The 15,740-nt window shown below is 40.6% G+C and overlaps 1 protein-coding gene across 1 annotated transcript; it reads right to left on the bottom strand.

Annotated features, from left to right (window-relative positions):
* Positions 1-46: 46 nt before the first annotated feature.
* Positions 47-10,811, bottom strand: LOC134603317 (regenerating islet-derived protein 4-like). Its single transcript, XM_063449174.1, has 6 exons — positions 10,768-10,811; positions 9,797-9,867; positions 3,179-3,273; positions 1,605-1,742; positions 364-478; positions 47-209 (listed from the first exon to the last, which is right to left on the bottom strand). The coding sequence occupies exons 2-6, from the start codon at positions 9,864-9,866 to the stop codon at positions 142-144; spliced, it is 486 nt and encodes a 161-aa protein (XP_063305244.1). The 5' UTR covers position 9,867; positions 10,768-10,811; the 3' UTR covers positions 47-141.
* Positions 10,812-15,740: the final 4,929 nt, after the last annotated feature.

Here is a 15,740-nt window from a genome sequence, read left to right on the forward strand (position 1 = left end):
TTTACAATCCAACCCCAAAGTTACCATACTGATCAATGAAAAACAATTATTCTGTAAGAGTGATTTATTCAGAATTCCACAGTTCGGATTGATAAATATTCGCCCCATCTGTCTGCTGTCTCCCTGGGATGTACGAAGCTCTTACGGTTTGTATTTGCACACAAAGTGGTTTTCTATCTTGCATGGAGCATCATTCCACTTTAGAAACTCTGAACAAAAAAAGAATTACAATAAAATGAACGAGTATCTCTTTCCATATTTGCAACTGGCTAGATACAATTTTCACTATGCACATAATATGTTATTACGCTGATAGTGTCTACATACATAGAGAATTGTATATCTGAAGGACTTTATACTCACTGGATCCTATAAGCAACTCTACACAATACTCCACGTTCCCTTGGTTATTGGGTTCTCCGTTTTGCCAAGCCCTAAAGTTGTACATAGAGCCATCATTCCACTTCCAACGCCGGTTCTAAGAAAAACAAAAAACAAAAAAAAAAAGAAGTAAAGAATAATGTAGCTGTGAGAGTCCACTCATGAATATAAGTGGCAGTGGGCTATAGCCAAGACCAGGTTTACGTCTTAATTCCACTAATCAATATATCAAGTTCTTTGTTGATTGGTCCTTGATTTGGAGGACACATAAGTGATTCAGGAATTACATTTCTCTATTCATATCTTTATGAATATTATTAAAAGGAGTTACTATATAGAAAAAAAGAAAATGCTAATTTGTGTGCATGACAAGCACTTGTCGACGATTATCTGTAAGCAATTGGGGATTCAGAGTTTTGTCAAAACTGGCCCTGACTAAAGCCATTGAAAACACTCAATATTAAAAGAGACTGATTTTTCTTTAATCATAATGATCTTCATCTCCTGGTCTTCTGCTTAGTCTTTAAGATCCCCTGTCAATGCAGAGCAACTCATGAAAATGGTTCAAATACAGCCTGCCAATTTGAGGGGATCCTAAAAACTTAAATGACTAATGAAACAATAAAGCTGCTTTGAGAAACTATCAGGAATATTTACTAAAGTAAAAATTCAAAGTTAAAAATTAAGGGCAGAGGAGCTGAACGTTTACAGCTGACAATGAATTACCCAAACTTTCACAGCTGACAGAGAATTCCCCCAGTTCGGCTATTTTCACCTTAAATTTAAAATTGACTTTGAATACACCTTGAATATTCACTTTAGTGAATAACTCTGTAGAAGGTTTGTGACATACGTGATTTAAGTCAGGTTTGTAAGCATGTTACATATGCACCACAGAGAAAGTTTTTACAGGACTTGATTTGTTGAAGTTTAAATGTTGACTTAAAAATGCTGTCATTGTTTTCGCTTGTGGTTAAGGTTTAGGTGTAGTAAAAGTTATAGAGGACCTAGGTTTGGGGAGCAGGTTTCCTGTGGCCTGCATAGCCTGGTTGAGAATAATGATAATTGTCTAATAATTGAAAAAAAGCTGCTGTAATTGAGCACTTCATGGACATGAGTAGTGTTATTGTGGGAGATAAGCAAATTATGGAACTGTGGATGATGGGATGTGGTAAGGAGACTATTAGTTTCTGTAGCCAGCTTTGTGAGCATCACTCTCTTACCTGCTCAGGATCATGGAGTCCGATCCAAACATCTACATTGGGTGAATAAGCAGAAACATGACTTGCGATGATTGAAGCCTCTGACTCATCCATAACTGAGGCCAAATGGGCACCATGTCCATAACTAGCACACTCAAACTGAAAGAGAAAGAAAGTTTCATTATTAAGCTCTAATATTATGAGCCTTCTCTACAAAGGCTGTATTTATTGAGACTTGGTTGTGGTTTTTGCAAGAATTGGCAAAAGTATTTATTTTTTTATTTCTCATTGACCTATTGTTCCTGTAATGATTTCTAAATTGTTAAATTTCTCCCTTTACAATATTGCAAAGTGCTGCCGAGTAATCTGGCGCTATATAAATGCCAATAATACTAATACTAATAATGTTATACAAATAAGTATTTCTTCAGAATTGCTTCCCATAACAGGTCAAAAGTCCCCAACTTCATGTTATGTAAACAAAATGTATCTTATTCTCTCTATTCTCAGATTGCCTGTCCAAAGCTGTTGCAATAAATCAGTCTGGCTCTTTCTCTCCATGCTGCTAGTGCTGCTCTCACACAGCAGCCATCCCCTCCTCCTTCCTCTTGCAGGCATTGCTTTCCCTTAGGCTGATGGAAAGCAAGAAGGACACCCAGAGAAGGATTTCTCTGATAACAGACCTGCAAAGCACAGCCTTCTTATCTTTGAGCCAATCAGCACAGACTAAATTGACTGAGGGGAGGGTAAAAGGGCTATTTTTCAATCTCTGATGTTAGCAAAATAGATATTTGGTAGAAATTCTGCTAGTCACTATGAATAGATGAAACTTGATTCTCTGTCATTTAAGATCAAGATGTATTTGTTATGGCAGACAACCCTTTAAAGCTTAACAAAACATAGCCCAAGTAACAGGATTGTAATAGTAAAATAGTGCCTACATAAACTTAATAAAAACTTTAAAAAAATGTTTGTAAAAACAGAAAGGTAATCCTCGGGACTTGATGGACAATTTTATAATGTTAAAATCAGAAAAGTAACATAGAACAAATACAAAAGAAAGTTACATGAACATTATCCCAAATCTCTAAGCACATTTAAATAATTGGAGGTTTTTTAGTTTCACGCCAGTGGCCATTAAATTGTAAGCTCACCTGCCACATCAAGGCAAACCACTTGAAACCAGGTGAATCCAACACTAGCAAATTATCTAAATTACCTTGCAGTTTTCAGCTAAAAGGCAAAGTCTCTGACGAGAAAAAAATGGGTATTTTTCTGAACCCCTACACATTTATTAACCCTTAATAGCATTAAGATTGGTGGGCGGCACCACTGTAACATGGCTTTTTAATACAAAAACACAAACACACAAAATTTAGCCCTGCGTTCGAACACTATTCAAAAAAGTAGCATATCAATTTTAAATATTACATATACCCTTTATCATCTTTGATTAAATGCAATATAATAAATCCAGTCATGTGGTATTTTACCTAAATTACACTTATCATTTGATTTAGGAGTAAGATTTATATATGGTTTTTATTTAGCATTTCCTCCCCTTTTTTCCTTCTTCTGTATTCAAAATATCTTACCTCAGCTTCAGACCAGGTCAGTCGGAATCGAAAATATCCATAACAGTTTGCTTTGTAGAAAAACCATCCCGGGGGACAAGACGAGCGAGGGGCAGCTGGAATAATACATATAAGTTTTATATGTTTTTATATATACACGTATGAATACATGTATAATACTAAAAGTACACCGACAAGCAGTAATCTTCTTAATTTTAATGACAGGTATTAATTAAATCATGTATTATATAATAAATGATTTAAGAAAAAAATAATATGTACGTTTCTATTTTATGTACACAAGCCGCAGCAGTTTAAATGGTCAATATATCAAAACCAGAAAGCAAACACTTTCACATCAAAATTTAAACCAAAATAAAGCAAGACAAAAGTATGTAATAATTATTTCTAAACCTACTATAAACTAGGTCAGATTGCATTACTGGGCACACCTCTTACCCTGGGAAGTTTTTTCAGTCCCCCCCCTCCCTCCCTCCCTCTTACCCACCAATATTCAGTTTTAGACTGGCCCACTGGGATACCGGGAAATTTCCCAGTGGGCAGCGCACCTGAGGGCCTCACCTATAGTTAGGAAGCCCATGCGGCCGCTTCCAGTAACGCCGCAGGCCGCATGTAGGTGCCACTGGGTTGACCAGTCCGGTGGTACACTCTGAGGGGGCTGGCCGCGTTCCATAGTTAACTTGCGGCCTGTGGCCGCATCTCATAGAACTCATGGTGGTGCCCCGGGCCGGGCGGCCATCTAGCTGGTCCGGCGGCACTCGCTAATACTGACAGTCAGGGCTGCCACCAGAAATTTTGGGGCCCCTGACGAGAAAAAAATGGGTATTTTTCCCCCCAGGGCCCGCCGCCAAGTCAGTCCACATGACCTGCCCCAAGTCCGCCCACATGACCCGCCCCCAAATCCACCCACAGGGCCCATCTTAAGTCCACCCACAAGGATGAAGTGTGTGTGTACTGAATTTGTTTGTGTGTGTATAGTGGCTATAGAATGTGTGTAGTGGATACAAAGTGCGTGAGTAAAGTGGATACGCTGTTTATAGTGTATTCAGATTGTATGTTTGTGTAGTGGACAGAGTGTGTGTATAGTGGATGTATTGTGTGTATAGTGAATGCAGAGTGTGTGTTTGTGTACTGGATGTAGTATGTGAATAGTGAATGCAGAGTATGTGTTTGTGTAGTAGAAGTAGTGTGTGTATAGTGGATGTAGTGTGTGTGTGTTTGTGTAGTGGATGCTGTGTGTGTAGTGGATTATGTGTGTAGTGAATGCAGTGTGTGTTTGTGTAGTGGATGCAGTGTTTTTGTGTAGTGGATGATGTGTATGGTTGTGTGGTGGATGCAGTTAGTGTGGTTGTGTAGTGGATGCAGTTAGTGTGGTTGTGTAGTGGATGATGTTTGTGGTTGTGTAGTGGATGCAGTGTATGTGTTGGATGATGTGTATGGTTGTGTAGTGGATGCAGTTTGTGTATTTGTGTAGTGGATGATGTGTATGGTTGTGTAGTGGATGCAGTTTGTGTGTTTATGTGGTGGATGATGTGTATGGTTGTGTAGTGGATGCAGTTTGTGTGTTTATGTAGTGGACGATGTGTATGGTTGTGTAGTGGATGATGTGTATGGTTGTGTAGTGGACGATGGGTATGGTTGTGTAGTGGATGATGTGTATGGTTGTGTAGTGGATGATGTGTATGGTTGTGTAGTGGATGCAGTTTGTGTGTTTATGTAGTGGATGATGTGTGTGGTTGTGTAATGGATGCAGTTTGTGTGTTTATGTAGTGGATTATGTGTATGGTTGTGTAGTGGATGCAGTTTGTGTGTTTATGTAATGGATGATGTGTGTGGTTGTGTAGTGGATGATGTGTGTGGTTGTGTAGTGGATGATGTGTGTGGTTGTGTAGTGGATGATGTGTATGGTTGTGTAGTGGATGATGTGTATGGTTGTGTAGTGGATTATGTGTGTGGTTGTGTAGTGGATGATGTGTATGGTTGTGTAGTGGATGATGTTTATGGTTGTGTAGTGGATGATGTGTGTGGTTGTGTAGTGGATGCAGTTTGTCTGTTTGATGTGTGTGTGTGTGTGTGGTGGATGTGTGACAAATGCTGCATGATAGAGAGACAGAGGGCTCTAGGCAAGGTCAGCCTTGTGGGGTAATGAAGGGGGGAGAAAGAGACAGATGAGGAAATAAGAGACAGAGGAGGGATAGAGACACACAGGGGAAGAGTGAAGAAAGAGACAGTGGGAGAATAGAGAGAGACACAGAGGGGGAAGAGAGAGACAAAGGGGGGAGAAAGACAGAGGGGGGATAGAGAGACAAAGGAGGGAGAAATAGACATAGGGGGAGTAGAGACACAGGGGGAGGGGGACACAAGGGGAGGGGGAGAAAGATACATGGGGAAGAGAGACACAGAGGGAGGGGAAGTTAAGAGACAGGAGGAAAGAGAGATGACAGGGAAAGAGGGAGAAAGAGACAGAGGGGGAAGAGAGATGTGGGGAGAGAGAGACACAGGGAAAGGGGGAAGAAAGAGGCAAAGGGGAAGATAGAGACACAGAGGGAGGGGGAGTGGAAAAAGAGAGAGTGAGAAGGAGAGCGGTGATAATGACACAGATGAGCAGTGAGGGGGAGAAAGAAATATAGAGAGGCACTGGGGGGGGGGGCAGAGGGGTTGGAGGTAGAAAGAGACACACAGAGGGTCTGGTGGAACAGACAAACAGAGAGGCTTCTGAAGCGGAGAAAGACATACAGAGGGCTAGAAAATGGTAAAAAGAGACACACAGGGACTGGAATGAAGTAAAAGATACACGAGGGGAGTCACAAGAGGGAACAAGCAACACAAAAAGCAGCAAGAAATTCAAAAGGGGGTTAAGAGAAAAACAAGAGAAGATGCATTTTGTTTGTGTGTTTGGTAGGGGATGCATTTTCACATGTGTCTCTTGTTCTCCCTGTAACTCAGTTCTTCGGGACGGGAGTTTATGCCGAAGACCTAATTGACAAGTGAGAGAAAGAGCTCTTATTAAATAGATTTTCCTTCCAATATATACATTGTCCTAGCAATCTTGCTAACACAATGTACCTTTAGACATTGTAATTGATGTGATTCTAACAGTAATATATATAATATATATATAGACATGTATATTAATGGGTGTATTAGTTATATATATATCATTATTCCTATAATATTTACACATATTAATGTACATTTATATATGCGTAATACACACAGAAATGTCATTAATATGTAACATATATGTAATGAGCACATTTTGGTACTAGGTGCACACTCCTGCACAATAACATATTTAAAGTGAAAAGCGCACTCATAGGACTTTAAAAAAAAAACAAGATAACGTCATTTTTTACAGTTGTGCCCTACATACATTCACCATTTCAGTCCCATTACCAAACGTTCCTTAATATGTCAAGGTAGTTGGACTGAAACATTGATTATCTGCAAAGATACGCCTGCTTAAAATAAATCTGCACTTTTTTTTTTTTTTTTTTGAAGCCTACGGGTGCTTTCTTTCACTTAGGAGTAATAAGTTAATATTAAGTTGCCTTTTTCACCTCTATATCAGCACACTATGCTGGCACGATGCATTATTGGGTTGGTATAGAATTTTTTTCCAGGGCTGCTTTTAGTTCCCAGTAAGACCCTGGTTTCAGACCTGTAGACTAATGTCAGATACAGGGCATCATTGGAAAGTAAAACCAGAGACTGGAGCATGCTCTGCGTTATCACACTGATCAGACTCCCTCTTCTCCCTTTGTGAGGATGTTGCAAGATATTTTCCAACTGCACATGTGTAAATCTGTCATGCATGCCCAATGCACATTTCCAACATTCCTAGGGATAGGACACTGATTGGTTAGAATAACATCACCCCTGCTGTGGGTGTGGAAAGCATCAGAAAGAAAAAGCAGGTAATGTGAAAATAACCTCATATGTACCCTGCTTTTTCAGCCTGGAGAGTGAGGCAGCTGTCTCATTCAAAGCTAAATCCTTTAAATGACACAATTGTCTGAAAGTGATGCATGTTCCTTTAATGAAGTAGTTTTGTTCTATAAATCATGACAGTACAGTCTCACTGCTCAATTCCCTAAATCTCTTTCTTTCTTGTCAGCCCTAGATGCTCCTCCCCGGCTGAGACTTATACAGGCTCCCTCCCTACATACTTACTTTTACAAAATGTTAATTTAGCCCCTTCTTACATGCAGGTACACACAGTGTACTTTAGAAGATATTATCAGTGTCAGCAATCTGCTGTGTGAGATTAGACGAAGAAATAAAAGCTCCACAGGAATAAACAAGAATAAGAGAAGCACATTCTGGGACCTTTGCCAGCCCTATTTGAGCATTTTATTTTGTCCATACGATTTGTACAAGATCCAGTATTGTATTATGTAATAATGTTTCACTTGCTTCTAAAAATCTATATTCATGTATATTTTTAAAACTTTCAAATGTAATCAGTGTGCCACAATGTTTTTGACTGGACAATTCACAGCACGAACAAGGAGGTTTGTGTTCAGCTAAAGGGTCATAGATCAGCTTAGAGTTCGACCTAGACCAACACAAACTAAAATGACTTGTATCATTGCAAACAATATGTAATCCTGGGTAAATATTTAGAATTCCCTCAAAAGCTTCACTTCAAGTTACTGACAATCTCAGTAGTAATGCCACTGTCTGAAGTGTCTACTCCGCTCGCTCGCTCAGTCCCTCTGCAAACTACAGTCTCAGCCAGGTAGGTAGCCACACTGTCTGCTGCACTCGCTCCCTAGTCCCTCTGCCATCTCCAGGCAAGGTAAGGTGTGGCTGCACACTCCACTCCGCTAGCCTCTACCTCTCTTCCATCCATGTCTCTCTTCCCCCTTCCATCCATATCTATCCCCCCGTTCCATCCATATCTGACATCCATGTCTCCCTTTCCCCTCTCCCATCCATATCTCTACCCCCCACGTCTCCCTCCCCTTCCATACATGTCTCTCCCCCAAATCTCTTCCCCCACGTCTCCCTCCCAACCCATTCCATCCATACATAGCTCCCTCCCCTACCTCCTATTCATATTACCCTCCCCATCTCCCATTCCTATTTCCCTCCCCCACATCCCATTCATAATTCCCTCCCCCACATCCCATTCACATTTCCCTCCCCCACCTTCCATTCATAGCTCCCTCCCCCCATTCCATTCATAGTTCCCTCCCCCACCTTCCGTTCATATTTCCTTCCCCCTTCCATTCATAGCTCCCTCCCCCTCATTCCATTCATAGCTCCCTCCCCCTCATTCCATTCATAGCTCCCTCCCCCATTCCATTCATAGCATCCTCCCCCCATTCCATTCATAGCATCCTCCCCCCATTCCATTCATAGCATCCTCCCCCCCATTCCATTCATAACATCCTCCCCCCATTCCATTCATAACATCCTCCCCCCCATTCCATTTATAGCACCCTCCCCCCTATTCCATTCATAGCTCCCTTACCTACCTTCCATTTATATCTCCCCTGCCCCATATCTCCCTTCCTACCTCTTCCATTCATGTCTCCTATGGATAGATGCCCCCCAACATGCTGTTTTACCTGTCACAGCAAGGGAGAGGAGCCTCTCACTCTCCGGCGGCGCGCACATTGAGTCAGACTGATCGCTGGGTAGTCACTGCATGCTGTTCCCTTATGGAGCCACAAGCTGCCAGCGAAACAGGGAGTGCAGGCCAAGGCAGGTGCAAAGATCACTTTTCAATCACCCCATCGACAGGTCGCGAGTTAGACATCATGTCAGCCCCCCCCCCCTGTACATAAAATGAATTAAATAACTCATACTTTCTCCTGCACCAAGTTTTCCTTGGCAATGCTGCAACCTCCTCATGAGGTTGCGTCATCCTGGAGGCATATCTCCAGGATGATGGGCCAATCCAATGCTCCTCATAGAGAACTGCAGACACTATAACAACTTCAATAAGATTAAGTTGTTAAAGTACCTACAAGGAACAGTTTAATTAAAAAATAAATAAATTTTATATATATTTATTTTTTACTTCATTTTTTACTATATATATTTTAATAAGCGGTTTGTTTTATATAGATTTGCTCTGTCCCCCCTTTTTGTCATTGAAAGAGTTAAAATAAATTAAGCCCACCCTTATTCCAGTTCTAATCTGCTGCAGCTTTACGTCTCCTGTGTATTCATCATTACTGGTGTCCAATTAATTACCTCTCATAGAAATGCTTTGGGATGCAACACGTGTGACAATGGCCATGAGCCACCACAAATGCTTCTCATAGAGAAACCCTTCCATCTGTCTGCCAGACAATCAAGAGGTGTTATTAAGAGGATATATGAAAGTGCTGATTTCTCTTGAAATTGGCGCTTTTATATAAAAAGCCTGCTTGAACTGGCAATTAACACCTGAAGTAGGTGTTTGGAGTGTTCCTTTAACTTCCTTGCTGGAGTGAATGAATCATTTTGAGTCCTTTGAGCAGTGAGGCTGGCGAATGCTAAACAAATATACCCAGCTTCAAGCTGTCATTGTGTGTGTTACAATAAGCCCATCTCCAGTGTTTTAAAGAGTCAGATACAGCTCACGATCACTCTAGTCAAGTGTAAACCTGTCTCATCACTCACCTTCTGATTGCTGCACTCCGAGGATCGTACAGCCCAGCAGGACAACACAGAAGGAAGAAAAACTCTGCATCCTGGGGGAAACATCAGGAAACAATATCATTACTACTAATGATTAATACTGAAATATCCAGAACACAGTACAATGCTTTGTATCATTGTAGATTATTGGGTCTCAGTGCTTCCCAAGGTTAGTAGACATTACTTCAAGAACATCACAAAAACAAGAATTTATTAAAATATCTTGTTTAAATCCATTCGTGTAAAATACTACAGTTTCGGGTATTTTCTCTTGCCAGCCAACTCTTCTGTGACTTACTTACACAATACAGTCTAATAAATGTTATATTGCTACAGTTCTACAAAAACTACTTTCTTATCATTTTATTTATTTAGCCTTTTTCTTCACCAGCAGTGCAGATCATTACAGCATAATCAAATTACTGCCTGATCCTTAGTTGTGGTCCTGGCACCCCCTTGTGGTGCAGAATACCCTTCTGTCACTTACCTGATTCCAGCATCAATGTCCCTCAGTGCTGGTTCAGGCTCCGTCTATGCTTCTCCTATGCCCACTGACTGTGCTTGAATTAGGACTTGCCCCATAGGAAAGCATCGTATAATACTTTCCTATGGGATGTCAGGTGAAGCTGAATGTGCTCATGCATAACAGGCGACCAAAAGTTACCCAACAACCTGAATGTCCCTCTATCTGCTAGACAGCCACTGGAGGTGAAGTTAACCCTTTAAAAGGTTATGATTACAGTTTATTAAAACTGCAATAAATATAATTACCTTTGCAGGGTTAATGGACCTGGGGCACTGCGCCCAGAGCACTTCAATGAGCTCAAGTGGTCTGGTGCCTATAGTGTCCCTTTAAGAACATCTTTTCCACCAGACACTACTGCTCAGTTAAACCCACTTTGTTCACATCTTTATCATCCCAACTTGATGTATTCATAGTAGTGTGTCTTTACCTGATTCAGAGTGTAGGTCAGTCTGATGTCTCTGCAGAGCCTTGTGCTGGGCAGGTGACTTTATATACTTTATATCTTCCATAAAGAAAGTGTCGGGTCTCAAGATGGGAGTGACACAAAGACAGATGGAGAGCACACAGGAGATACAGGAATTAGCAATAAGGATTGTTTTATTTCCTTTATTTAAAGGGCTTAACTCTCCACACCTAGAAAAAAAGATAAAGAAATATTTCTTGTACAATCAAATAAACATACAGTATAAATACACACATAGATCTTTAAGTTTGAGCAACTCTTGAACCATTTGGATCCATTATTTTCCATAATTTATCATTTGTTATTAGACATGTACAATATTTAGTTCGAATTTTGTCCGACAAACTAAATTGCTCTTAGTATAAAAAGCATGATGTATATGGGAAAACAAGTTTTTCATAAGTACTATATTATTGTAATTGCATTACCCTATGTATTGTATTAACATGCAGATAGTTGTTGGTTACATTTGATTCTGTTGGTCAAATATCTGGTTTATAAGACATAAAGTGACACAAAAGGTAAGGATAGTATTAGACTAATGACAGTTGCAAGAGAGGAATCAGTCGGGAGCTATTAACAGTTTAATTGATACGCTTTTATGAAGAAATGGGTTTGTAATGATTTTTGAAGGAGTGGAGACTGGATGCGCATCTAACGGAGGAGGGAAGAGTACGGACAGTAGATAGACGTAAGTCTCCAGCAGAGCGTAAGGGCCTAGACGGGATATACTTGTGTATTAGGGAGGATAGATAGGCATTATGTAGAGATATGAAAGCAAGAACCAGAATTTTAAATTGAGCCCTATATCTTACAAGAAGCCAATGAAGGGACTGACAGAAGGGTGAGGAATAGGAGTTGTGGGCGGACAGGAAGATAAGTCTCGCCGATGCATTCATTATGGACTGTAACGGCGCAAGTTGGAAGCACGTAAGACCACTGAGAAGCGGATTACAGTAGTCAAGGCGAGAAAGGACAGTGGAATAGACCAGCACCGTAGTCTCATCTGGAGTTAAGTAGGGGCGGATGCACGCAATGTTTTTGAAATGGAAATGGCAGGATTTGGTGATAGACTGAACATGAGGCATGAAGGAGAGGTTGGAGTGAAAGAGAACACCTAGGCAGCGAGCCTGCGTGGTGGAGCTGATGGTAGCACCATTGACTTGGAGGGAGACACAGGAGTATCAACACTTGAGGGAGGAAAGACCAGAATTTCAGTTTTGGTCAAGTTGAGTTTAAGGAAGTGATGTCTTTTGCTTCCTATCAATACATTTACTTAATTAGCATCATGCAATCAAGAGTGGGCAAAATAAAATGCTCTATGGTTAACAACAGTACAAGGACAAGCACTGCATGCTAATGCTGTGTAGGCCTTAAAAAGCAAAGGTGGTTTTGATCAATATTCTGACCTCACTGAATGCCAGGTGGGAGATTCGGGCTGCATGCTTTAACCCCTTAAGGACCAAACTCCTGGAATAAAAGGGAATCATGACATGTCACACATGTCATGTGTCCTTAAGGGATTAATAAAGGCCAGAAAAACCCTAGGAAATTTCCTAAGGATAGCTAGGAAGGTCCATCTCGTATCGTAGACAGAGTTGGACCCTCAGTTTATCTGGTTCAAAAATCAGATAGTTTAAGTGTCTATAAGCATGCAATGCAACTTAAATTGTTTATGTATTTTAAATATTTTCTTTTTCAGAAATTGTACAAGTGACTGTGAATCTAGAACGTCTGTTACAGAATCTCATTTTCACTATGAATGATAGGTGCACCTTTATATCCATTCTTCATTTCGGTGAAATATGGTCTTACAAGATCCAAGTAGGAAATAATTGGCTAGACTACCTTATGTACAATGTGTAAGATTTTTTGTTTTTTTGTATATTGTGATGCTTTCACTTTTATTTTCCTTTCTATTCTTTTACAGACATTTACTTTCTGGACATCTTATGAGAATCTTCTATCCAAAATGTATTTGCATGTAATATCTCTAGTATTCCAAGATTAATGTTCAGTCTGTCTGTAGCTATTTTGTTATCTTGAATACTTTATTATAACACAATGATGTCTTGATGGTATTTTTTTACCTTGTGGGATGTATTGCCCTTTTCTGTTTGCTTTATAAACTTCATTAAAGGACCACTCTAGGCACCCAGACCACTTCAGCTTAATGAAGTGGTCTGGGTGACTGGTCCAGATAGGTTTAACTCTTTTTTATATAAACATAGCAGTTTCAGAGAAACTGCTATGTTTATATTAGGGTTAAGCCAGCCTCTAAATCCTCTAGTGGCTGTCTCACTGACAGCTGCTAGAGGCGCTTGCGTGATTCTCACTGTGAGAGCACGCAAGCGTCCATAGGAAAGCATTGTAAATGCTTTCCTATGCGACCGGCTGAATGCGCACGCAGCTCTTGCCGTGCATGCGCATTCAGCCGAAAGGGAGGATCGGAGGCGGAGAGGAGGAGGAGAGCTCCCCGCCCGGCGCTGGAATAAAGGTAAGTTTTAACCCTTTCCTCTCCCAAGAGCCGGGCGGGAGGGGGTCCCTGAGGGTGGGGGCACCCTCAAGGCACTATAGTGCCAGGAAAACGAGTATGCTTTCCTGGCACTATAGAGGTCCTTTAATGTCTTGTATTTGAATTATCTTAATCTGCACGAGTATCTTGCATCTTCTACTTCCTCAGAAGTAATTCTTCCTTTTCAACCTATGTATTTAGTATAACACCCTAGTACTAGCAATGACCTTATCTTTTCTTTATGTGCATTTTCAATGTGGTAATATGACATCTAACCGTCTAATATATCACATCTCTCATAATTCTGCATCTCCACAAATTGTTGTACTTTTTATTGATAGTGTTCCAAGGTTTGACCATGATCAGCAATGTTTTATTAATGAGACATCTTATTCCAGGATATGGGATGCTTATGTATTTTGACAAGAATATTGGCTTTTTATGCCATATTGATTTGCAATTTACCCCTCCTGACATTTGTCATATTTCTATCAGTCATATTTCTATCAGTCACTCTTTCACCAATAGGGATAATCTTGTTTTCCGTGGTATTCGAGAAGTCCAGAATCTTTCCACCTCAGCTGCAATTTCAATCCCTTGGATTCTGTAGGTGGATGAATGGTGCTGTACAGACAATGGTATCCTACAGTTTATATTTAGAATTGATTAAATAGTACAGCCTTCTACTCATATGGCTTCTGTAATATCCTCTACTTATGTACCGAAGTCTAATAATCCTCCATTTCAGGAAGGTGACCCTATACCAGTATGTTTAGATCCTGCTGCACACGTTGCATATGATGTTTCATATTGTTTGGTTACCTGGCATTTACAATGAAATAAATGGATGATTTCTACACAATATTTTAACTGTACATCATTTGTATCAGTGCAAGAAAGGGATTTTCAGTGGTTTTATGAAACTATGTTGCCTAATGTATCACTTAGATCACACCATTGTCCCAGACAAGACATTATAGTTACTGGGTTAGGTCCATGTGGTAGTTTAGTGGGTTGAGCTGCACAAATTAATTAAGAAATGATAAGATATAAACTGGGGGGGGGGGGGGGGGGAATATATATAAAAAAGCACACTTATCACAATGTGAAAAACTAGTGCTGTCTGGAAATATTAAAGGATCACTATAGTGTGAGGAAAACAAAGCGTGACGCTGAAGGGGTTAAAACCCCTTCAGTTACTTACTTTAATCCAGCGCCAGGCTCCCTCTCATCTCGTCAGCTCCCCGTCCGTCCGACATCACTGGAGCCGAATGCGCATGCGTGGCAAGTGCCGTGCGTGCATTCAAAGTGTCCATAGGAAAGTATTTCTCAATGCTTTCCTATGGACGCTCTGTGCGATGGAGGCGAAATTCGCCTCTAGCGCCGTAGATGTCCCTCTAGTGGCTGTCCAGAAGATAGCCACTAGAGGCTGGATTAACCCCAAATATAAACATAGCAGTTTCTCTAAAACTGCAGTGTTTACATGTGAAGGGTTAAAACCTGAGGGACCTGGCACCCAGACTACTTCATTAAGCTGAAGTGGTCTGGGTGACTATAGTGTCCCTTTAAGCAATGATCATAAGTATCAAGTAAATGTATAATCATATCAGTGTAGCAACAAAATAATATATCAAAAATCATCCGTGTAGATACAAAGTATAATTAGATACAAGCCTTATGAGGCTTCTCCTATACCTAGGTAGTGATCTGAAGCAATAGTAGGGAGAAGAGCCAGAAAGCACTAAAAATAGCAAAAGTAAAAAAATAATACTTTATTGAAATTGGCCACTTAAAACAGTGGTTAATAAAAAGTGCTAATTCAGCCCTTGTAAATAGAATTTATAGGGACAGAGAGGGTACTGCTGTCTAAATACCTAAGAAAGAGACCATAGACGATATAAACAATTACCTGAAAGTCAAAGATAAGGTAAAGATATAGGAATGCAGCCTCTCTCCCTTGTAATCTAACTAGATGGGTATAGGAGAATGGCCGGACTTAACGTATCCAAGAATAGCCAGAATACTTGCCGAGGTCAGGGATAGAGAATCAGACACAGTGATGAGGAAAAGCCAAAAGTCAAGGATACCAGAAATTAGGGAAGTCAAAACGAAGCCAAAGTCAAATACCAAAAAAATCTAGATCAGGAATGCACACTCGGATTATAATTAGGCAGAAACCACGGCAGGGCAATGAGAGAATGTAAAAATAACTTTAAATAACCCTCCTGTTATTCAGATTGGCTGTAATCAGCCTTTGACCCTAAAACGTGTGTGCCTGTGACATCATGTGCACGCTGATGTCATGCTCAACCCGGGCGATCATGGGGCTATAAGGTGGCATAGATCTGCAGCGGCCGGCGTCCCTAGACATGCTATCAGGTATCCAGGCGCACGGCTGTAAATGGCCACAACTATTCCTGTC

The sequence above is a fragment of the Pelobates fuscus genome, chromosome 3, assembly GCF_036172605.1.
Source record: "Pelobates fuscus isolate aPelFus1 chromosome 3, aPelFus1.pri, whole genome shotgun sequence".
Classification (NCBI taxonomy): domain Eukaryota; kingdom Metazoa; phylum Chordata; class Amphibia; order Anura; family Pelobatidae; genus Pelobates; species Pelobates fuscus.